This window comes from Prionailurus bengalensis, chromosome B2, assembly GCF_016509475.1.
Source record: "Prionailurus bengalensis isolate Pbe53 chromosome B2, Fcat_Pben_1.1_paternal_pri, whole genome shotgun sequence".
NCBI classification, from domain to species: Eukaryota; Metazoa; Chordata; class Mammalia; order Carnivora; family Felidae; genus Prionailurus; species Prionailurus bengalensis.
In genome coordinates, this window is record NC_057349.1 from 115011653 (window position 1) to 115035257 (window position 23605).

The 23605-nt window shown below is 36.3% G+C and overlaps 1 protein-coding gene across 1 annotated transcript; it reads left to right on the forward strand.

Annotated features, from left to right (window-relative positions):
* The first annotated feature begins 8630 nt into the window (after window positions 1–8630).
* Window positions 8631–23068, forward strand: LOC122490533 (protein LEG1 homolog). The gene is made up of 6 exons (XM_043593191.1): window positions 8631–8928; window positions 10854–10940; window positions 12451–12635; window positions 13557–13657; window positions 19977–20215; window positions 22941–23068. The coding sequence occupies exons 1-6, from the start codon at window positions 8631–8633 to the stop codon at window positions 23066–23068; spliced, it is 1038 nt and encodes a 345-aa protein (XP_043449126.1).
* The last annotated feature ends 537 nt before the right edge of the window (window positions 23069–23605 follow it).

Here is a 23605-nt window from a genome sequence, read left to right on the forward strand (position 1 = left end):
AAAAACAATTTAATATAATTTATTGTCAAATTGGTTTCCATACAACACCCAGTGCTCATCCCAACAAGTGCCCTCCTCAATGCCCATCACCCATTTTCCCTGAGCCTGTAGCAGGATTCTCACACAGAGAGTCATGACACTGAGGCTTTTCTTTCCAGGAAGCAACTTAATTTGTGCTGACATGGGTTCAGAGGGTTTGTATCCAAAAAACTGAGCTCCAAGCACCACATGGTGTAGCCTTTTATGCATTTTCTACTTCTTCGTCTCCCATATATGGGTAACGTGTAGACATACAGCCTGACTGGGTGGTCTCATGTTACAGGGTTGTGAGGGATGTCACATACACATGTAGCCAAGTTATCTTCCCTTATATTGAGGTCTTTTGTCATCACATTCCTTAGGGAGGAGACTCTGCGGCAAGCTGAAGTCCAACGCTCAATCAACTGAGCCACCCAAGCGCCCCTAGAATGGATACTCTTGAGGAACAATTTTATGAAATTGGAAACCAGATGACGAAACTCAGTGATGAAAAAAAAACAAATAAAGAAAATGTCAAAATGAAAGCTAAGAAATATGGAGAGACCTAATATCCACAGAGAAATGGGACAGAGGGAATATTTTAAGATATTTTGATAAAAATGTACATTCCCCAGAATTTTAAAAATTATGAAAAAACAATGTAAAGTGGAAAAGAGGAGGGGGGAAAAAGTGAAACTCACACTTAGATATGTAATAAAAATTTAAGAATATAAAAAATCATGATACACTCTAAGAACTTGCAGAGAAATATCAAGTCACAGGTAATAATCAAACATCTTAGGTATTTCACCAGTAACTGCATGCAAAGGGACAATGGAGTAGTGTTTCCATAATACTGAAAGAAAACCCTTAGATCCTAGGGTTTTATAGCTAATCAAACAGTCAATTAATTTGCCAGACATAACTAAATATTTTTTCCTGAAATCTAAGGCGTTCAAAATTTTGCACAAAGACCAGCATTGAGTGAGTTTTGGATCAAGTATTTTAAACAAGAGAAAGATAAACCCAAGAGATGTTGCAAGAGATCTATGAAGTTCATGTGGTCAGATGAATAAAATTAATCAAACACCTTGGTAAAGTTTCTTAAAAAATTTTGTCTTAGAAAAATGTCAAAGATAAATGATGAAAGTATTATGTGTATAATGTATATCATAAATATATAAATACACATATGCACATATTTTATATACCATATACTTATATATAAACATTACTTAAAAAAATATATACCCAAAATGAAAATGGTAGAGAGTATCAACATGATGGGGGCTGGAGGGGTTGGAGAATGAGTTTATATATGATTGAGGGAGGCTATATTTTTAAAGTAGAGAGAAGTCTAAAATCCTGGTAAAAGGTGACAAAAATTAAATAAAAAATTAAGATGAGAGAAATAGATAAACAGGAGTGCTCCTATATCTATAATATCAGATAGAATAATCTCTATAGCATAAATTATTGTTAAGATAGAAGACGGTCATTACATTTATATTCAATTAAGCTGGACAACTTGATAAAATAGATAAATTCATAGAAAAAACACTTACCAGAACTTACTTAAGATGCAGTGTATTTTCTAATTTAAAAAGTAGATAAACATAAGAAACAGATTGTAAAGGCAGGTTTTACAAAAATTTTAAGAAGCATGCAATTCTGACTTTATTTGCGCTCTACCATGGGTAATGGAATAAGTGAGAATACTGTCAGAGCTGTGTTTTCCGATACAGTAACCATTAACCATATGTGACTATTTAGAATCAAACAAAATTCAAGTTCCTTTCCCTAGTTATACCAGTCACATTTTTAACTTTTTATTTATTATTTTTAAAAGAGTTATTACTTTTTTTTTAATTTGGGAAAGAGAGAGTAAGCAAGCAGGGAAGAGGGGTAGAGGGATAGAAAGAGAACCCCAAGCAGTCTTCCTGCTCAGTGGAGCCCAATTCCACCACCCTGGGATCATGAATCAGATGCTCAGCTGACTGAGACACCCAGATGCCTCACCAGTCACATTTTTAAATTGTTAGCTCAATAACTACCTGTGATTACTGGCTATCATACTGGACATCACAGATAACAGAACTTTCCATCATTACAGAAAGCTCTATCTGGGCAATGCTGTTTTAGAGAGCAGAACCCTAATAACAAAAACAAAAAGAGCCATCATGAGAAAGCAAAATAAAAAACCCATTTTACATATGAATATAGATGCAAATATCCTAAAGAAAACATTATCACATTGAGTCAAATAGGAGTTAAAAAGAGATAAAACACTGTTTTTCTGCATGTCGCTGTCCAGTTTTCCCAGCACCACTTGCCGAAGAGACTGTCTTTATTCCATTGGATATTCTTTCCTGCCTGGTCAAAGATTAGTTGGCCATACGTTTGTGGGTCCATTTCTGGGTTCTCTATTCTGTTCCATTGATCTGAGTGTCTGTTCTTGTGCCAGTACCATACCGTCTTGATGAATACAGCTTTATAGTATAGCTTGAAGTCTGGGATTGTGATGCTTCCTGCTTTGGTTTTCTTTTTCCAGATCTCTTTGGCTATTCAAGGTCTTTTCTGGTTCCACACAAATTTTAGGATTGTTTGTTCTAGCTCTGTGAAGAATGCTGGTGTTATTTTGATAGGTATTGCATTGAATATGTAGATTGCTTTGGGTAGTATTGACATTTTAACAGTATTTGTTCTTCCTATCCAGGAGCATGGAATATTTTTCCATTTTTGGGGGGTTCTTCTTCAGTTTCTTTCATAAGCTTTCTATAGTTTTTGGTGTATAGATTTTTAATCTCTTTGGTTAGATTTATTCCTAGGTATTTTATGATTTTTGGTGCAACTGTAATTGGGATCAATTCCTTGATTTCTCTTTCTCTCACTTCATTATTGGTGTATAGGAATGCAACTGATTTCTGTGCACTGATTTTACATCCTGCCACTTTGCTGCACTCATGGATCAGTTCTAGCTGTTTTTTTGTGGAATCTTTTGGGTTTTCTCAAAAGTATCATGTCATCTGCAAAGAGTGAAAGTTTGATTTCCTCCTGGCCAATTTGGATGCCTTTTATGTGTGTGTGTGTGTGTGTGTGTGTGTGTTGTCTTATTGCTGAGGCTAAGACTTCCAATACTATGTTGAATAACAGTGATGAGAGTGGACATCCCTGTCTTTTCCTGACCTTAGGGGGAAAGCTCTCAATTTTTCCCCACTGAGGATGATATTAGCGTTGGGTCATTCATATATGGCTTTTATGATCTCGAGGTATGCTCCTTCTATCCCTACTTTCTTGAGGGTTTTAATCAAGAAAAGATGCTGTGTTTTGTCAAATGCCTTCTCTGCATCTATTGAGAGGATCATATGGCTCTTGTCCTTTCTTTTATTGATGTGATGAATCACACTGATTGTTTTGCAGATATTGAATCAGCCCTGCATCCCACGTATCAATCCCACTTGGTAGTGGTGAATAATTCTTACACCATACACAAAAATAAACTCAAAATGGATGAAAGACCTAAATACAAGATAGGAAGCCTTCAAAATCCTCGAGGAGAAAGCAGGCAAAAACCTCTTTGATCTTGGCCGCAGCAACTTCTTACTCAACATGTCTCCAGAGGCAAGGGAAACAAAATAAAAAATGAACTACTGGGACATCATCAAAATAAAAATCTTCTGCATAGCGAAGGAAACAATCAGCAAAACTAAAAGGCGACCGAAAGAATGGGAGAAGATATTTGCAAACTACATATCAGATAAAAGGTTAGTATCCAAAATCTATAAAGAACTTCTCAAACTCAACACCCAAAAACCAAACAATCCAGTGAAGAAATGGGCAAACAACATGAATAGACACCTCTCCAAAGAAGACATCCAGATGGCCAACCGACACATGAAAAAAATGCTCAACATCACTCATCATCAGGGAAATACAAATCAAGACCACAATGAGATACCACCTCACACCTGTCAGAATGGCTAATATTAACAACTCAGGCAACAACAGATGTTGGCGAGGATCCAGAGAAAGAGGATCTCTTTTGCATTGCTGGTGGGAATGCAAGCTGGTGCAGCCACTCTGGAAAACAGTATGTAGGTTCTTCAGAAAATTAAAAATAGAACTACCCTACAACCCAGCAATTGCACTGCTGGTATTTATTCAATGGATATAGGTATGCTGTTTCAAAGGGACACATGCACCCCAATGTTTAGTCAAAGTATGGAAAGAGCCCAAATGTCCATTGCTGGATGAATGGATAAAGAAGATGTGGTACACACACACACACACACACATACACACAATGGCGTATTACTTGGCAATCAAAAAGAATGAAATCTTGCCATTTGCAACTACGTGGATGGAAGTAGAGGGTATTATGCTAAGTGGAATTAGTCAGCAAAAGAAAAATATCATATGACTTCACTCATATGAAGACCTTAAGGCACAGAACAAGTGAACATAAAGGAAGGGAAACAATAATAATTTAAAAACAGGGAGGGGAACAAAACATAAGAGACTCTTAAATATGGAGAACACACAGAGGGTTACTAGAGGGGTTGTGAAAGGTGGGGGTGGGTTAAATGGGTAAGGAGCATTAAGGAATCTATTCCCAAAATCATTGTTGCACTATATGATAACTAACTTGAATGTAAATTTAAAAAAATAAATTAAATATCAAAAATAAAAAAACAAAAAAAGAAAAAAGAGACAAAACACAACTCAGGTGTAACTAAAAATGCAAGGATTAATATTAGAAAATCTCACACCTGCAATTTATCATAATAATAGATTAAATGAAATGTAGTTATCCAAAGAAAGGCACAAATAAGATATGATAAAATTCAACATCTATTCATGATTAAAAGAAAAATTAATGCTTAGTAACTGAGAATATAAAGGCACTACTTTTAACACTGATAAAATGCATCAACTAAAGTTTAAACACTATCATCTATCCGTGTTAGAAAAATTGGTACTGGATTTCTCTTCTCTTTGTAAACAACTGAAAAACTAAACAAAATAAACAGCAAACATGGTTTGGGACACAGTACCGGGAAACACAGGATTGCTATCCCTGAGAACAGCAGAATATACAGGATGAGCTCTCAAGGTGCCTAGGCTTCCTGCAAGGAGGCACTTTCCTGACCACAGGGTAGATAAGAGGAACCCAGGCAGAGCATGGCGATCAAATTGCAGGAGGTGGAGAACAGTTTAGGGAGGCCAGGCAGCTGGTACTTCCACCAGAGAGAATCAGAGAGGACTCCAGAAATCTGCATAGAGTCCTCTGGAGTCTATGCTCTGATACAACCGAGGCAAGCATAAGATGAAGAGACATCAAAAGGCTAGACAATAACAGCTCCAGACAGCTGATGCTTAATAATATCCAAGAAGAAAGGGCGCTGGATATGGCATTCATGCAGAAAATATGGAAGACATTTTTCCTCATTAAAAAAACCTTAAAAGTATAAGTGCCTGTTTAAAGCAAAAATAATAATTAGCTGGTAGGCATGGTTTATAACACATGTAGAAATAAAATGCATGACCAGAGTAGTACAAAGGCTTGGTGAGGATGGGCCTCTCCTGCCAGGGTCCCAGTCTTGCCATGGCTGGGTAGGAAGGAGGCACAGATCCAACCCATGACCTGATGTTTAGAGCATGCTGGGACTAGGAGGCTCATTTCTTTCCCTAGCTCCACACATGACCTGAAGTCTCTACTTCCCTGCATATCATGCATGGAGCAGGTGCAGAGGGAGGGGGAAGACCTGACCAAGTTGGTATAAGAGAGGTCAATGCTTCTCAGCAAGTAGCAAGCCATAGATAGTCCTTTGTGTTGAATTGAGAAAGTTCTGGTTACTGTGAACACATGGCTAAATTAGCCAAGCTGAACTCTCCAGTATATATCAGTATTTTCATGCCTTAAAAATTAAGACATTATTTATCTCTGTGCAGCACAAAGAGGTCTTCAACTTCAATTGTACCTCAAATTACTACTCATTATACACTTCATTCTCAGTATAAAGATAAGCGATGGACAATGAACATGGAGAGGTTTGTAAAAGTGCATGTAGTATTATAATAAAAGCCTTACAGCCTCTGCAGCTGTTCCTCTAAAGCATTGGCTACTAAACATGAAAAGAACATCTGCATGTGTCTAGCAGAGAAAACTGCTCAGCAGAACTCAAACCTTCTCAGGAGCTTGCCTTGATTCATGTGTTTTTAAAGAATTGTTCCCAGACCGGAAGGAAAAAGGGACTCAACATTTCTATAACAAGAAGACAGATTTGGTATCTTAACAGAGAAATACAGAATTCCTAGGCCATACCTCCCAGGTCTTTCAATGAATAATCATGGCATTCTTTTTACACTTGGGACATTTAGTGAGCTGTGTGGAAGAACAAACAGAAGTTCTTAGCATTAAGGTACACGTGGTTATGCTGCTGCTGAGGTCCTTTTCAGTGCACTCAGCACTGAAGGAACATACATTCTTTTCAAGTGCCATTGAAATATTCTCTGAGATAGACCATATGGTCATCAAAAAAAAAATCAAGTCTTGATATATAAAAGGACTTAAAGTATGTAATATATTTTATTTACAATAACTCATTCAGGGGCTACAGAACTAAATTAAAAATCAATGAAAAAAGATACCTGGAATATCGTCCCAAATATTAAAAAATTTAAAACATGCTTTTGAATATCTCATGAGCTAAAGAAGCAAGCATAATGTAAATTAGAAAGGATTTTTATTCAATGAAAATAAGCATAACACATCAAGATTGCAAGTAAATCAACTTAGAAGGAAGCTTAGAAGGAAGTATATACACTTAAATAAAAATTCCTAAAAGTTTTTACTTAAAAATTAAAAAAAAATTTAAAAGTTAGGGCTCCTGGGTGCTCAGTCAGTTAAGCGTCCGACTTTTGAATTCAGCTCAGGTCATGATCTCACAGTTTGGTTTGTGAGATTATGGATTTGCATTATCAAAGGAGCGAGAATGTCAAAGCTATTAAGGAAAATATTCCTGTTTCTACTGGAGTACTTAATTCTGAGTTTTGATTCTATTAACATAGTGAATAATTCTAAGAATGAATTGGTGTTTCATTCTAATAAAAATGGCTTTGTGATTTTGTTTTTCATGGTTTTATACTCATTCCTTTTGTCTGTGTCTTCTCATCTAAGTTTCCCAATGACTGTGCAGAAGCAGAGAATGGTTTTATTATTCTTGTTTTGCAGAAAAAAATTAGATTAAGAGTCTCCGAGTTCACACTGCTAGTGCAAGGTTGAAATGAGGATACATGTCTTCTGGCTTTAATTTTCTGGCAGTTTTCACAACCATTTGTCATTTAACACTTTCTTTTCTTTAAATTTTTAAAAACTATTTTTATTTATTTTTGAGAGAGAGAGACAGAGTATGAGTGGGGAAGGCGCAGAAAGAGGGAGACACAGAGTCTGAAGCAGGCTCCAGGCTCTGAGTGGTCAGCACAGAGCTGAACGCAGGGCTCGAACTCGTGAACCACAAGATCATGACCGGAGCCGAAGTCAGACACTTAACCGATCAAGCCATCTGGGCACCCCTCTACCTTTGATCAGCATTATAGGCAAAGAATCCTGACAAATGCCTTGACGTGAATAAAATGCTGAGTTGTTTAAACACAATCTTTTTCCTAAATAAATACTTTTTTTTTCTATAATACTATTTGCATTATTATTTTGTGGCATGGTATAGCATAGCCTACAAAATCCCTGGCTTTAACCTCAGGCACACCTGGGATCAGGTTTTTCCATCTGCATCCCGTGACTTTGGGTCAGTGCCTTGAACCTGATCAGCCTCGGTGTCCGTATTATAAATTAGGATGTTAGCACTCATCTCATATTGATCTTTTGGAATTTGTATTATTGCATGTATGCATGTGCCTCAAACACAAACATACACTGAATTGCTTTAGTGCTTGTGCTTCAAATTCAAATACAAAATTTCTTCTCAATAATCTTATCCAAATTTTCTCTTACACAAACTGCAAATAACTCGAAACAGTGATAATTGGTGGATTTAGGAGTATGTAACACTATTTCTACAGTACTGCTAAGGAAGGAAAATGAGGAAGAGAGATACCAAAAGACATAATTAGAGTGTCAGTTCAGATTAGGTTCTCCAGGTAGCAACAAATCCTGCCAAAAAAGAATTGTCTTGTAGAAGATAAAATTTCATTTTTACTTTAGCAAAAGTAGTTGGAAAGTAGGTAGTCTAGAGCTCTGTGAATGTCAGAGACCTAGGTTCTTCTATGTTATTGTTCTGCCACCCTTCTTGCTACTTCATAATCTAAGAGGGTTTGTCAGCATCAAGTTATCCCAGCCAGCAGAAGGAAGAAAGAACAAATAAGAAAGGACAAACTGTCATTTAAGTAGGTTTCCTGAAAGTTGCAACATCACATTTTGGCTTCCTATCAATTGGACAGAACTTAGTCACACAGCATACCTTGCCATAAATGAGAGAGAATAACATAGCTTTTATTCCAGGAAGACTGTCCTGCACTAAAAAAAAAAAAAAAAAAATCATTCCTCCATTTCCCTATAAAAGTCTTGCCACAACTCAATCGGCAGCTTTGGAGCAATGGCTTTCCTTCCTCCTTGGGCAGGGGTACTAGTTTATTTCTTTTGTGTTTGTTTAGCAGAATCTGACTTCTCAGATCTGTATCCCCCCCTGTGGTTGAAGAGTCCTGGTCAGTTCAGTGACTACAGGGTAGAGAATGGAAAGTACATTATCGATCCCTGGGTATACTCTGAGAGAATGGGGATGTATAAAATCCTAGTGAACAAGACAGCCAGTTATTTTGAAAACTTTGTACCAGACAATGAACAAAATATTTTATGGGGATTACCTCTCCAGAATGGCTGGCAATTTAGAACAGGTAAGAATGACTCTTGTTTTCATCCTAATGATCTACCAATATAACCATGTGGGAAATAGGACTCCGTATACACCATACCATGTTTTTGAAAATTGATTCTTTTCTCTTTCCTCTGTCCCCCTCATAATCATATTTCTCTACTTCTTCTCCATAAATCCTTCTTTTATGTGTTTTCTGTTTTGACTAGAAACCACAGTGAAGAATAAGGTATAGTTGCAGATTAAAAAAAAAAGACTTCATATCAAATCTATGGAATATTCTACACGTATTTACTGAAATTCCGCGAGGTGCTAGATACCATCCTAAGCACGTAGATGAACAAAGCAGCCAAAAGGCTATACATTAAAAACAGAAGACGAGGTCAAATTCACTTGCATTTTTTAAAGTTCCAATTGTGATTACCTCTACATGAAGAAAGGACGTATAGATAGGGTGTGGTGTCTCATTCATGAGGATATTTCTCTGCAAATGATTGATTCCTCCTGAAGATAAATTCTCATGTTTAATTAGGAGATATGTTGTGGGCCAAGGGTTCACAAATTAAACAGACATTTTTGTTGTGGCTGAAAGAAGAAGCTCATAAAAGAGAGTGGTGTCTCCTGCCTGCTCCATACAGTTAACAGCACCAATAAAGAAATTTGTTTTATTCTGATGGGAAAAAAGACAGGGAGATAACAGTTTACCTTAGGTCTTAGCAGTGGTCATATTCAGGAGCCACTGAGGTTGGTAAATCATCCATCTTGGTCAGGAAATGTCCTGAGACCCAAAGCTACTCCTGTTCATCTAGCTTTCCTTGGGGTCAAAGCAACCCTGGCCCAGGAGACATCACTAGCATAATGTCTACTATGGGAGGCAGGCCAGCCTCAGGGGAGAGAAGTCTAAATGGGCTGGTAGTTTAATGCCCTTTTTATTCTTTCATTGCATTTGCACCTCAGGACCAAGCCTGACTAAACTCATCCATTGATGAGCTTGTAAGTATCCAGTATTTGCTACAATGGTGGGGAGGTGGGGTGTGAATAAGTACTTTCAGACAATTCACAACACAATTGAAACAGGAAAAGATAGTAGAAATTAAATGGAAAACAATGAACAACAGCTTTGGTTCTCAATATTTAAGAGTCTCTTATGGTTTGCCTCTTTCCCTCTCTGTAACTTTTTTTCCCCTCCTTCCCCTCCCCCATGGTCTTCTGTTAAGTTTCTCAGGATCCACATATGAGTGAAAACATATGGTATCTGTCTTTCTCTGCCTGACTTATTTCACTTAGCATAATACCCTTCGGTTCCATCCACATTGCTACAAATGGCCAGATTTCATTCTTTCTCATTGCCAAATAGTATTCCATTATATATATAAACCACATTTTCTTTATCCATTTGTCAGTTCATGGACACTTAGGCTCTTTCCATAATGAACAACAGCTTTTGGATAAAAGTTAAAAGTGCAAAACAAGGGGCATAGTGGAGTCAGCGGGAGTAATCAGGAAAAAATGAATTTAAACAGACTTGAAATCTGGATGAAATTTTACTGCGGAAATAGAAATGAAATCTACTAGGAAATTAAAGAATGAGCTAATGAAGTGTTTCTCAGGCTTGGTTGCATATTGAAAATAAATGCCCAGTTAAAAAAATACCAATATTTAGGTCCATTCTATTCTAATATTAAGCCAAAGGACAGACCTGGAAACAGCATGGTGTAGGAACATGTGATTGAGTGTAGGGTGTGTGTGTGTGTGTGTGTGTGCTTGTGTGTTTGTGTGTGTGTTTAAGAAAGGGACAGGAAAAGGAAAGGAATGCGGGAGTGAGCAGGAGAGAGTCGTTGAAGATCAATGAAAAAGAAAGAGACAAAATGAAAGCAAAATATTTATTGATATTCAAGAATTAACACTAGCATATAATAAATAATCCCTGCACCCTCTCTTTTCTAGGAAGATTAGCTGATCCCAGACGAAGGAAAGACTGTGGCTATGAATCTGGAGATCTTTTGTGTATCTCTGTGGACAGTTGGTGGGCTGGTAGGTTCATTTAAATGGCAAAACAGGTAATAACCTTCCCCCAAGGAAAGTATTCAACCTAAAATCTTAGGGACAGAGACCAAACAATACTATTCTTTTGTAAGACGGAATCTATTTCATCATGTACCTTGTGGCCCTTAGGCCACATTCTAGAATTTAACAGCCATAATGTCAATAATGATTCCTTAAGACATGTTCACCTTTAATAGAAGGACTAAAACAAGGATCTGCAAAGGACCACAGCTCCTCAAAGTCCAGCACTGGCAAGTGAGGTGGGAGATCCCATGAGTGAGAGGGAGTCTCCAGAATGAGGAAGGATGAGAAATGAGGGAAGAAAGAAATAAGGCTTTTTCTCATTTTGCTCAAACCAAATGTGTTTAACTTTTAAAACATAAACATGTCAGAGTGATCTACCACAAATCAATTTATCAAATGAGAAATCTAAGGCTTCAACCAGATAATTATTTATTTATTATGAATATAATTCCAACCAGATATTTAATAGTAAAATAATTAGAAGGTATTTTCTAATTCTTTCATTCTATTTTATGCTTTAGTAACACAATTAATTTATACACAATTTCTTAGATGTATTTCCCAATAACTAGAAACAAGAATATATTAAGTTTCACTTTCTTAGAGTGACACACATCACATACACCTTTACATATTTTTCTAATACAGCACCGACTTGTTCTTTGCAAAGACACGCAAGTAGTCGTGGCCCCAGAACTAGAATTCAGGCTTCTTTATTCTTAGATTGATTTAGTAGTTTGGAGTATCAGCTGCTCCATTGGGGCAGAGAACTACATTCATTAATGAGTGTCTATGATAAAAAATGTTCTGCATCACCAGTGAGAATCAGTGTAAGCTTTATAACCATCCAAATTATGTCTAAATCTGCTGGAGTAGGTTATATTTAGAAAGAAATAAAAAAAAAACCTCCATTCATTTGTCAATTTAATTATCCAAAGATTCATTGTCAACACTTATCCAAGATGTTTGCTTTAAGACCTAAAAACAAAGACTTTGTGATACCATGGTTGCACATTAAACTTGGCTAAATACAAAGCACAAAATGTCAACACTATACTCACATTAAAATGTTTTAGAAAAAAATTACATTTTATGATAAAACCTCAGTTAGAGGTGTATCATTCTGTGCACAAGTAGATAACTTTCTTCCTTTTTTTACTTAATGTTTTAAAAAAAGAGAATATTGAATAGTATTAAATTAATATTAAATATTAAGATTAATTGTATTTAAAATATTAAAGGCAACTGCACGAGTCTCTGTTTATTTATGATTGTAGGGTTATTAACAAAAACATGTTTAATTATGTAGGTGATCCTTAAGGAGATTTTCAATTTTTTTTTCTTTTTGCTAGTGATTAACTTTTAGCTTTCTGGATCTGTGAAGTTTTGCTTATTCGTTTACAGATTACTTAAAAATATTGTCTATCACCTTTTGTTAGTGCTTGTGGTAATAATAAGTATTTTGCTCCTACAGATATGAATTACTTTCTATGTGCATTACCCTTCCTTGCTGCGGTTGATTCTGGCATAATGGGGATATCATCAGACGAAGTCATGCTTTTGCCACCACCCAAGGATCAGACAAATTTCTGTCTTAATGTTTCTAGTTGTCAGTCATCCTTTCCTGAAATAATGAGCAAGTGGAATGCCTTTTACCAGGTTGCTGTTTTAAATTTTATAATTTCTTTTCTTAGGAGGTGGTAAGAGAATGTCCTTTTTTGTATAATGCTTTTTGTCTAGGTTTATTTGTGCCCATTATATAATATTTTCTTAGGTATAAAAATGTAAATTATTATGCAAATTATATTATAATATTGCAACAGGGCACTACAGGTCATTAATACCCTCCAAACCAATACAGTAGTAACACAAAGTCTATCCACACGTTTCAAATAAATTATACATAAATGTGAGAACACAAAAGATATCTTACTGAATGAAAAGATGATTCTGGTTAAGTGAAACTTCATGTCAATCAAGGGTTAACCCTTGGGAGAAATACAATTATGGAGTTGGTTTTCAGAGCAGTCAATTAACTTATTTCAACGGAATTAACAAATGATCATATATTGGTAGAACTAAGTAATTATGTGGCAATCAAAACCAAATATTCAATGAGCAAAATACAAACCGATTAAACATAGATGTAGGCTTAGCTCCACAATGAAAAGATAAATTTACTAGTTCTATAGATTAGTTCACCTTTTTAGATATGATTGAATTAAATATTCTAATAAAAATTTCCCCTTTTTCTTAATCTTAAAATTTTGTGGTAATTTCTACTGTGATAGCAGAAATACAAATAACAATCCAAAAACAAAATCCTCTTGACAAGTATAAAATACTGACTCTCAGGAAAGTTGTTGTAGTTCATTTCTTATAGATGCATTCAATATTACTATTTGTAATAGATATTTATTATACTCTATGGAGTATTAGTCACTGAAATCTTCCAAAATTCTTAGAAACAAAATTCCTCATGTAGAATATTTCTAAATTATATATGGGAGTAAGATGAAATTGTAGAAGGAAGAATTGTTATGTTTTCTTAAATACGAAAAAGTTTCTCCTCTGCTACAGCATTTACAGTATCCTTCCAGTAGCTTTGAAGACCTATTGAAGTACTTGTGGGCTGCACATGCCTCAACCCTGGAAAATGCTGGCAAAATATTTGAAGATAGGTAAGAATGGATCCCAAATCATTTCTATTTAATATGGCGAATGATTTTTTGCCTTATTTATGCCTTTTTACTCTTCTAAAGTGGTTGTCAATCTCCTTATTAAACAATTTTAGCCATTGGGTACTTTAATGATGAGGCCTAAATATTTTAGAGTGATTAGACTAAAAAATGTTTTATGAAGAAAAGGGCAAAATTTTGAGAAAAAAAATCTCGCACTAATCAACCAATAACTGATGAAACAACTAGCCAATTAAACAAAATAAAACATACAACCAATTTCTCTACATAAAAAAAGAAAAGAAATTATCTTCATTATTTTGACCACAGACACATAATATGGTAGGTACATAATTAGGGAACAAGATCAACTACCATCAGGGTTAGCACACAAGATAGCTTAAAAGATTATTAAGCCACTGCACATATACATCTAGAGGTTATTATACACCTAAATGTGAAAGTGTAAGAATGATTTGTGTTTACTTATGAATGATTCCCAGTTCAAGTTCAAAGGTTGACAGCGGCTATAGAACCAGAAGGAGCCTATGTTCCCCTTGAAAGGCCATCAGCCAGAAGAATTCTCTTTTACTCTAGGGAAGGTCAATGTTTTGTTCTATTCATGCCTTCAGCTGATTGGATGAGGCCTATTCACATTATGAAGGGAAATATGTTTTACTCTGTCAACTGATTTCAAAATGGAAGTTTCAAAAACACTTTCACAGAAACACCCCAAAGTGGACACTATCTGGGGGTGAAATCAACCACTTTGAGTGAGATAGCGGGGAGAAATCTGGATATGGTAAAAAACAGGAACAAAAAAAAATCAGGGTCCTTGGTATTGTGTAAGTAGACTGGTTAATCCAGGAAGGAATGTGTGAGGACCTCTTATTTCATGGTTGTCTCTCCCACTGATTCCATTATGCAGTAAAGGTAAATGAATCACCTAAGTAGCAGATTTCCTCCTTTACCTATTGGTATGGCTTCAAAAACTGGGTATTAAATTGGGCAATGAAATTTTCTCTCTTGGCATTATCAGTGATAGGATTTCAGGCTGCAGCCACGACAAAAGTTGTAACTCAACTGCTTTTCTATTCTTATGACAGGAAATAGGAATGAGATGATCAGACAAGGATTTCAGGCTGGGATTGCCAACCTCAAGATGTGACTGATAGCAAAAGTCATCTTTCTAGATTACTTTTTAAATTTATAGATGTTTCAGTTCATATACAAGGATAAATCACTATAGAATGCAACTTTGTGCCTATTGAAACATAAAAGGACTTTAGTTAAAATTCAAGATCATAGGATTTTTTTTCTTATAGGTATATTTCCTGTCTCTTGTGGTCTCAGACATTTTAACTTATTGTATTTATTGCTGTTTACGTAATGGAACTATATTTGAAAGAATATCATATTTTTAACAGGCCAACTTTATTTAAAAGCTGCTTCAAGATCATAGAGCATATGAATTTTTTGGTGAATAATTTGAATAACTTTAAATATTTATATGAGTATTTTGATCACAAGCATATTACCTGAATTTTTTTTGGATAGTATTAGAAGCACTTTCCTCATTAATTATACTAAGAAAATTGTTTTCATTAACTCTTTTTATTCTCTAAAATTCTCTCCTTCTTACTTGACCTTCTATTTAGATGTCAACAAATGACTCTATTAAATGAATTTTTTTAATAGTTACTATTTCTCAAGTACAATAAGTAAAAGAAATTTCACTAAGTATCTTAATGTAATATCTCATTTCAAAATAGCTCCTTTTTCTGGATCATGAGTATGTGGTTGAGCTGTTTAGTAACTTGCTTAAAATCTTACAGCTAGTGAATGGCAGAGCTAGTATTTAAATTTCTTGTGACTCAATAGCTCATCCTCTTACGTGTAAACTATACTGTCTGCAATGTATGTGGCCTAGTTTTACGAGGTCAATAACTACCAAAGTGCTTCTTCCCTTCTGAAAAGATATTAAAAGCTATTAAACAAGAAAAAAATATGCTTCCACCTTTTCAATGTATAATGAAGCAGAAATAAAATATAATATTTACTTCTTTTATGAAGAATCTTTAAATCCTTGGGAGACATGAGTCATACAGCGGAACACCTAAGTGAACAAAATATCATTCATGCCTTTTCTCCATTCCTCTTAGGTAGGCTAGCAGGAAGGTGTGTATGATCAGCACCTCCCTATCCTAGGAGTTAGAGCAGTGGATAGTCTTTAGAGTTTTCCTGCAGCTGCTGCTAAGGCTACTTCCGGAATTTGTCAGACATCCTCTCTCCCTTCCTTCCTTCCTTCCTTCCTTCCTTCCTTCCTTCCTTCCTTCTTCCTCCCTTCCTTCCTTCCTTCCTTCTTTATTTTATATATTGAATTCAGCTGTTCTCTCTTATTTTTTGTTTTGGATTATTTTTAGTTTGTATATTATACACTTCTTATGTGTGATTTAATGATTTAATGATTTAAGGAGTCAATTGGTTTTATGAAGTTTTGTCATCTTGCCCACCAAAAATACATACAGAAATGAAACAGCTGTATCTAGGGAGAATACCACCATAACCACTGGTTACTTTGGTATTTGGTACTATATTTCTTTTTATTTTATTTAAAAAAAATTTTTTTAACGTTTATTTATTTTTGAGACAGAGAAAGACAGAGCATGAACGGGGGAGGGTCAGAGAGAGAGGGAGACACAGAATCTGAAACAGGCTCTGAGCAGTCAGCACAGAGCCCGATGCGGGGCTCGAACTCACATACCGCAAGATCGTGACCTGAGCCGAAGTCGGACGCTTAACCAACTGAGCCACCCAGGCACCCCGGTACTATATTTCTAAAAATGAAAAGTTCTAAAACATTTCCTGATTTGAAGATTTAGGTATTATCCTTTTATTCATGACCATAGAAAATTACCACCTCATTTCCCTTACCCTCACTCCACAAAAATTCTTCCTACTTCTCACTTTCTCTATATAATTGTTTAGTGATTTGGGTTAGGTCTGTGTTCGATGGTTACATTATTTTGACTATTAATTACTATTCACATCACATGTACTTAACTGATAGTATTTCTTTTTTCTTGTTATCTTATTTCCTTTAGAGTTGATCCTTTTTCTATTGTACCCAACACTAATTACTTCAAATTGCCAAACCAAGGAAGTTTCTTCTCAAGATGTTCAAAAGCATCCAGGATTATATCAATTTCTTCTTCTTGAAGAGGTTTCCTTCAGAACTGTTGACTTGCTCTACTCTGCCTAGGTGGTCAGATATGATTCTTAGGTCTCTAATAACTGTACTGGATTCCTTTTATCTCGTGTGTGTGTGTGTGTGTGTGTGTGTGTGTGTTGAATCACCCACTTCCAGTTTCCCACATCTATTTCCTGGATTACTTTGTTTGTTAGGACTTATACACCAGTCAATTCAGAACTGTTGTTGTATGAGAAATGATTTGCATTCTTAAAATACTCTTATTCTATCATGAGTTTTGACTGAGGCTTTGGGCAATTACAGAGATCTAGGCTGGTAATACTTAAGACTTTTGAAAGCATATCTCCATTAAATTTTAGCTTCACTTTTGCTGTTGAAAGTCTACAATTTACTAGGTGTGTTGTCCTGTATTTCGTTTAGTTTTTTTCCACAAGAATGTAGCGCAGTTGATAACTATTAAACCTCAATGTCATATAGCAGTGTTTATTCTTCACATGTTTGAGATTCAGCTGGCAGGTCTGCTGATTTTTTCTGGGCTCACATCATATTATTAGATTTTGATCAGCATCACAGGGATGAATGGAGAAGCTCTGCTCTGCTCCACGTGTCTCTCATTCTCCAGCAGGCAAACTTGAGTGTTTCCCATAGTGATGGCAGAATGGCAAAAGAGAGAAACCAAATTGCGAAAACGTATTGCAAAACTTATACTGTCAAGTTGATTAATATCTTATTGGCCAAACCAAATCCTTTGACTGAGCTGGAGTCATAGAGTGATGCTTCTTTCCTTCCCACCTCCTCCCAATGTAGCAGAGAAGGGGCACTGGAAAAATATACCAAAAAACAGAGATGAAGAGTTTTGAAAAATTGGGGCCATGTTCAGAATCTATTATACACTGGGGCACTTCCTTCAAATCTCATGTGTTACTTTTTTAAGCAAAAGAATATATTAGGGTTTTTATATACATGAAACAATACTGACCTCTGTATTGTCTACATATACTCAAAACTCTGTGGTCTTGAATCCTAAGATTGGCTGGTGCATGCCTATCTGTATTTTAAATGAAAATGGGCCTTTTAAGGTGTATTTTAATTTTTTTACTTCACTACATCTTAACTGACTTCTTAGATAAATTGTCCAATAACACATTCAATTATATCATTTGAAAGGCTTCCACTTAATTTCACTTCTGCTTATATGCCTCTGTGTCTTGAATTCCTCGTGTTTCTGACTCCTGTGCAGTTTATTTAATCCACTGTCCCTAGGGCCTTGTGGCCACTGCTCAAAATCCTTATGGATTTACACTTATTTTTATCCTTATTTCACAGTCAGGTGTCATGTGAGTAAAAGTAGTCGCCTGCAAATCCAAACCAAGATCTTCTTTCATCAAGGATGCACTGAACCCACTCTTCTACTTTTGGGTATTGGAGACAGAGAGGAGCCCATGAGCATGGGAGCCACATACAGGAAGTTTTCTCCTCTGGGTTATGCTATGGTTTACTGAACATTGGCAAACACAATGCAAGCATTATCTATTTAATGGTCCTTACATATGTGCTGTGGAAACAGAGAAATTAGAAAATAGTTTAATGGGAAAATAGCTTTCAAATAAATGAATGAAATGGTGCTTTGGGACTACACAGGAGGAGGAAACTTTGTGAAGGAGGTGAAATCTAATGTGATTTGAAAGAGAATGTAGGTGTAGACAGGTGTAGACAACAAAGCAAGGAATAGACAGGGGGAATGATTCTGTTAAAAGAACAAAGTTCAAGTTGTTCACTATACTTGGACAGCTATGGAGGATGGGAGCCTTGAGTTAAAACTATTTACTACCCTCTTAACTTTTCTACCGTAATAATGTGTTCCCCAATTAGGTGAGAGAGTTTGGCTTCCTAGCATACTTTCTCCAGTAGGAGAAAAATCCATGTATTTAGAAAATCAGATGTCACCTTTTCTAGGATGCTCAATGTTTCAGGGGCCTCCTCATTTCAGGAAATCAATAGTGTTGCAAAAGAATCTCAGTCTAGCAAACTTTTTATTTTTATCTGCACATTTCTAAAGAGTATTACTTAGTCATGATCTAACATCTATCTGATCATTATATGATATTCAATTATAAGTGTAAAGTGTTTGGTTAAAAGAGATAAAAATTCAAAATAAAATATAAACAATTGATGAAATGGTCCTTTGCAAGTTCAAAATTTTAATTACCTATATTCATATCTTCAAAGGTAGGAGCTCAAAACATCACATTCTAAATTTTTATGTTTATTTATATGAGAGAGAGAGAGAGAGAGAGAGAGAGAGAGAGAGAGAGAGAAAATGAGCAGGGGAGGGGCAGAGAGAGACAGAGACAGACTCTGAAGCAGGCTCCAGGCTTTGAGCTGTCAGTACAGAGTCTGACGTGGGGCTCGAACTCCCAAGCCATGAGATCATGACCTGAACTGAAGTCGGATGCTTAACTAACTGAGCCACCCAGGTGCCCCAAGCCATCACATTCTAAAACTAAGAACTACATTATCAGTTTATTGGCAGAAGATGATCTTTAGTCAAATTATGAAAGAGCACTGTCTGATTAATGGATAAAGAAGATGTGGCATGCACACACACACACACACACACACACATACATACAACGGAATATTAGTCATAAAAAAGAATGAAATCTTGCCACTTACAAAGACACGGATGGAGCTACAACATATTATGCTAAACAAAATAAGTCAGTCAAAGAAAGACAAATACCATATGATTTCACTCATATGTGGAGTTTAAGAAACAAAACAGGTGAACATAGGGGAAGGGGAAAAAAAGAGAGGGAAGCAAACCATAAGAGACTCCTAACTATGGAGAACAAACTGAGGGTTGCTGGAGAAGAGGTGGGTGGGAGCTGGACTAAATGGATGATGGGTATTAAGGACGGCACTTGTGATGAGCACTGGGTGTTATATGTGAGTGATGAATCACTAAATTCTACTCCTGAAACCAATATTACACTATATGTTAACTAATCAGAATTTAAATAAAAACTTAAAACCAGAAAAAAAAAAACAATGAAGCTGAAATTCTGAGTGGACTAATTATAATTGTACATGTTTCCACTTGTCTCTTAGGCTGGAGTATTATTCTAAACCAGAAGCAGACTTTGGAAGAAATTGGTGTGTGGCTGTGGAATACTTGGCTGCATCCCTCTTTCCTACAACTTTGATTATTACACATGAATTCCAGAAAGGCCTGCCACCACGGATGCTTGTTAACGGGGATAGAGCCCCTTTCATCAGCGACTTTACTGACTTCCAAAACACTGTCCTGCTTGTTCTAAGTTTTCTTCCCAGATTGGATAACTCTTCAGGTAAGGCCCTTAGAAACAAAAGCTTGAAGAAAACTAATATTTTCATTAAATAAAGGAAGATACAATGATTTTATCAGATATAAAGGTCGTTATAACACATACTCTTAAAGAAAGTCATGATTACCTATGGGTGTCCATTCCACACTTTTTGGTCCTTCCAATCAAGGACTGTCTTTTCTTATGCATATTTATTGACTCATAAGGCCACCAGGCTACTTCAAGTCCACTTTTCATCTACAAACCGAGATACATTCCTTTGCTGCTGTTGTGATAGTATTCCCTTTTTAAAACCCTTATAAGTTGGTCTTTTTTATTTTTATTTTTAATTTTTTTAATGTTCATTTATTTTTGAGAGAGAGAGAGACAGAGAGACAGAGCACGAGCAGGGGATGGGCACAAAGAGAGGGAGACACAGAATATGAAGCAGACTCTAGGCTCTGAGCTGTCAGCACAGAGCCTGTCACGGGACTCGAACTCACAAGCCATGAGATCATGACTTGAGTCATGTCCTAAGTCGGACACTGAGCCAAGTTGGATGCTTAACCAATTTAGTCACCCAGGCGCCCCTGGTCTTTTCTTTCTTTCTTTCTTTCTTTCTTTCTTTCTTTCTTTCTTTCTTTCTTTCTTTCTTTCTTTCAAAATATTTTTAAAAGTTTATTTATCTACTTTTGAGAGAGAGAGAGAGAGAGAGAGAGAGAACGAGAAAGGGGGAGGGACAAGGAGAGAGGGAGACACAGAATGCGAAGCAGGCTCCAGGCTCTGAGCTGTCAGCACAGAGCCCAATGCAGGGCTGCAACCCACCAACCATGAGATCATGACCTGAGCTGAAGTCGGACTCCCAACCCACTGAGCCACCCAGGTGCCTCTGTTGCTCTTAAATTTAGAAAAATAAACAAATCTTAAAAGAAAATCTTCAATGATTTAATGGGAAAAACTAGCAAATTGACTTATGTGGGCTCTCTTCATCTGGCCTTACCAGTCACGGATGAGGTATTCTGCTGCAGCTCCTCAGCTATAGGGTCTCCTATCAAAGCAAAAAATAGAAAGAATCCATAATTATACATTTGAATAACCACATCATCTCAATTGCGCAGATATGCTCTTATGCAGTGAACCAAGCTTAAAACATAATTAAAATATTACTAGCTTTAAATCCCTTCAAAGAATCTGAAAGATATAAAAGCAGAGTAAACATAAATACATGAAATATATGTTTTTGAAAACTTACTTGCATTAGTTAGAGTAAAAAATAAACCCAAACATTTAAGGAAGGCCTTCATGCAATTGCAGTTTCTTCTCGCTGCAGTAATGTTTCCTGCAATATTCTCAGCAATGGTAGCTTCCCTTTACACAATCAGTAGAGGACTAAGACTCCTTCCATCTGTGGTTGTTCCAATCCCTGCCTTCTATGTTATTTATACCCCACCAGTAGCAAGATGCTATAGTGTTTGGAGAAGCAAGTGGGCTAGGGAATTAAACTGTTGTCCAAGAACTAAGCACCATGAAAGGAGAAGCATGAATTTTGGTAGTCACCTGCCCATCTCTGCCAAAGTATCAGATGGTAAAATTGCATTGTAGACCTGGGTTGTATAAACTGGATCTCTCCTCTTAAGATGTACAAGGCAAAGAGTTATTTAATTTAAAGCTTGAAAGTACCACACTACAAGATTTTATTCCAAGATTCGGTTTTACTGAAATTTGGCTTTGGATAGATCAGGCAGTTTTGAATTGCTTTCACAAGAAAGAAATGTTAAAAACTACTGGTGAAAAATTGGTGAGCATTCATAGTATAATTGCATAGATGTTGTATAACAAGGCATTCACTATCATCTAGTCGTTCTTCTTGCTCTCCATGCTCCCAGTGACCCTCAGAATTCAATCACAGTATCAAAGGTCTTGGAGTTTTCAAATAAGCAGAGGATGGGGAAAGCAGATGTACTGAAAACAAAGCATTAGTGAAAAACAAATTCAACAATAAGGATTTTAAATTCATCTTCAATAGAAATATATGTATACATTTGCAGTAAAGTTTCAAAGTGTCATTTAGCTACTTTTTAGTCTCCAGAAGTGTTTGCTACAAGAAACCTTAGCAAAATTCATTAATATTTTTTAAGTTTATTTATTTATTTTGAGAAAGACAGAGTGCGTGCATAGGCATGCCTGCACATGCACATGAGCTGGGGAGTGACAGAGACAGAGAGGGAGACAGAGAACCCCAAGCAGGCTCTGCACTGTCGCAGCAGAGTCAGACATGGGACTTGATCTCACAGACTGAACGATGAGATCATGACCTGAGCTGAAATTAAGAGCCAGATGCTTAACTGACTAAACCACCCAGGTCGCCTCATTAAATTTAATCTACAAAATAAAATTAACCTTTTCAGACTTCAATTTATCTATTTAACATTTTTGCTCATGGTAAGAATTGGCATGGAGTTTTTCATTTTTAATTATGTAAAATTCTGAACCATCTCTTTGTCTATAGTGGCATAAGTTTTAATCCTTGACTATACATATTCTAAGAGTAAAGCTCATATTAAAGTTGAAAATATTATTAGGTATAAATTAGTAAGAAAAAAAAAGCTTGCCTAGATTTTATTACTTTTCCCCCATGGGTGATGTTTAAAATAAGGAATGAAGACTGAATGAAGATTCAAAACTGTCAAACGCTGATTATTCATGTTAATATAATTTAAAATGTTTTAAAAACTTATTAAATTTTAAGATTCAAGGCTGAGGCCAGCCACCCCTTTTGCTGCCTCCAACCTGACCAAGAAGGTCGTTACTCCCCACTCTTCTGCTGCAATGGTCACTACCTCCTCCTTTCTTCAAATGAGGACAATTGGTGGCTGAAGTATGATGTACAAAGAGGGGGGAAGAAATGAGCTTGGGCATCTCTGAAGCTTCAGTGCAGATGATGACATAGGAGGCTCCTGCACTTACCTCCTTTCATGGATACACCCAATCTACAACTACATACAGAACAATTCACCTGACAGAAATCAAGAAGCTAGCTAAGTGACTCTTACCCTTTGAAAAAATGAGAGAAAAATCCACAATGAAGCAACAAAGAGAGGCTGAGACACAATTTTGCCATGAACCCCAGCCTTGGTGAGGTGACACACAATCGGGAGGGATCTCACAACTCCCAGCTTCTCCTTAAGGAGTGCTGGTTTTGGAATCCCACATCTAGCACATCAATGTCTAAGACTTCCATGTGAGAGAGATGGGTGCCCAAAGCATCTAGCTTTGAAAGCCAACAGGGCTTGTATCCACAAGACCCAGGAGGCTATAGCCAAGTAAGAGACAGTTCTTAAAGGGCTTGTGCAGACTCACTGTGGCAAATTCCCAAGGGTGCAGAGCAGATGAAGCAAACTGAAACATATCCAA

Excerpts from the sequence above, each read along its gene's own strand:
- LOC122490533 (XM_043593191.1), top strand. The coding sequence starts at position 8,631 with ATGGCTTTCCTTCCTCCTTGGGCAGGGGTACTAGTTTATTTCTTTTGT. Across the intron at positions 10,941-12,450 it reads TGTGGACAGTTGGTGGGCTG|ATATGAATTACTTTCTATGT; the intron begins GTAGGTTCATTT and ends TTGCTCCTACAG. Across the intron at positions 20,216-22,940 it reads CAGATTGGATAACTCTTCAG|ATTCAAGGCTGAGGCCAGCC; the intron begins GTAAGGCCCTTA and ends TTAAATTTTAAG.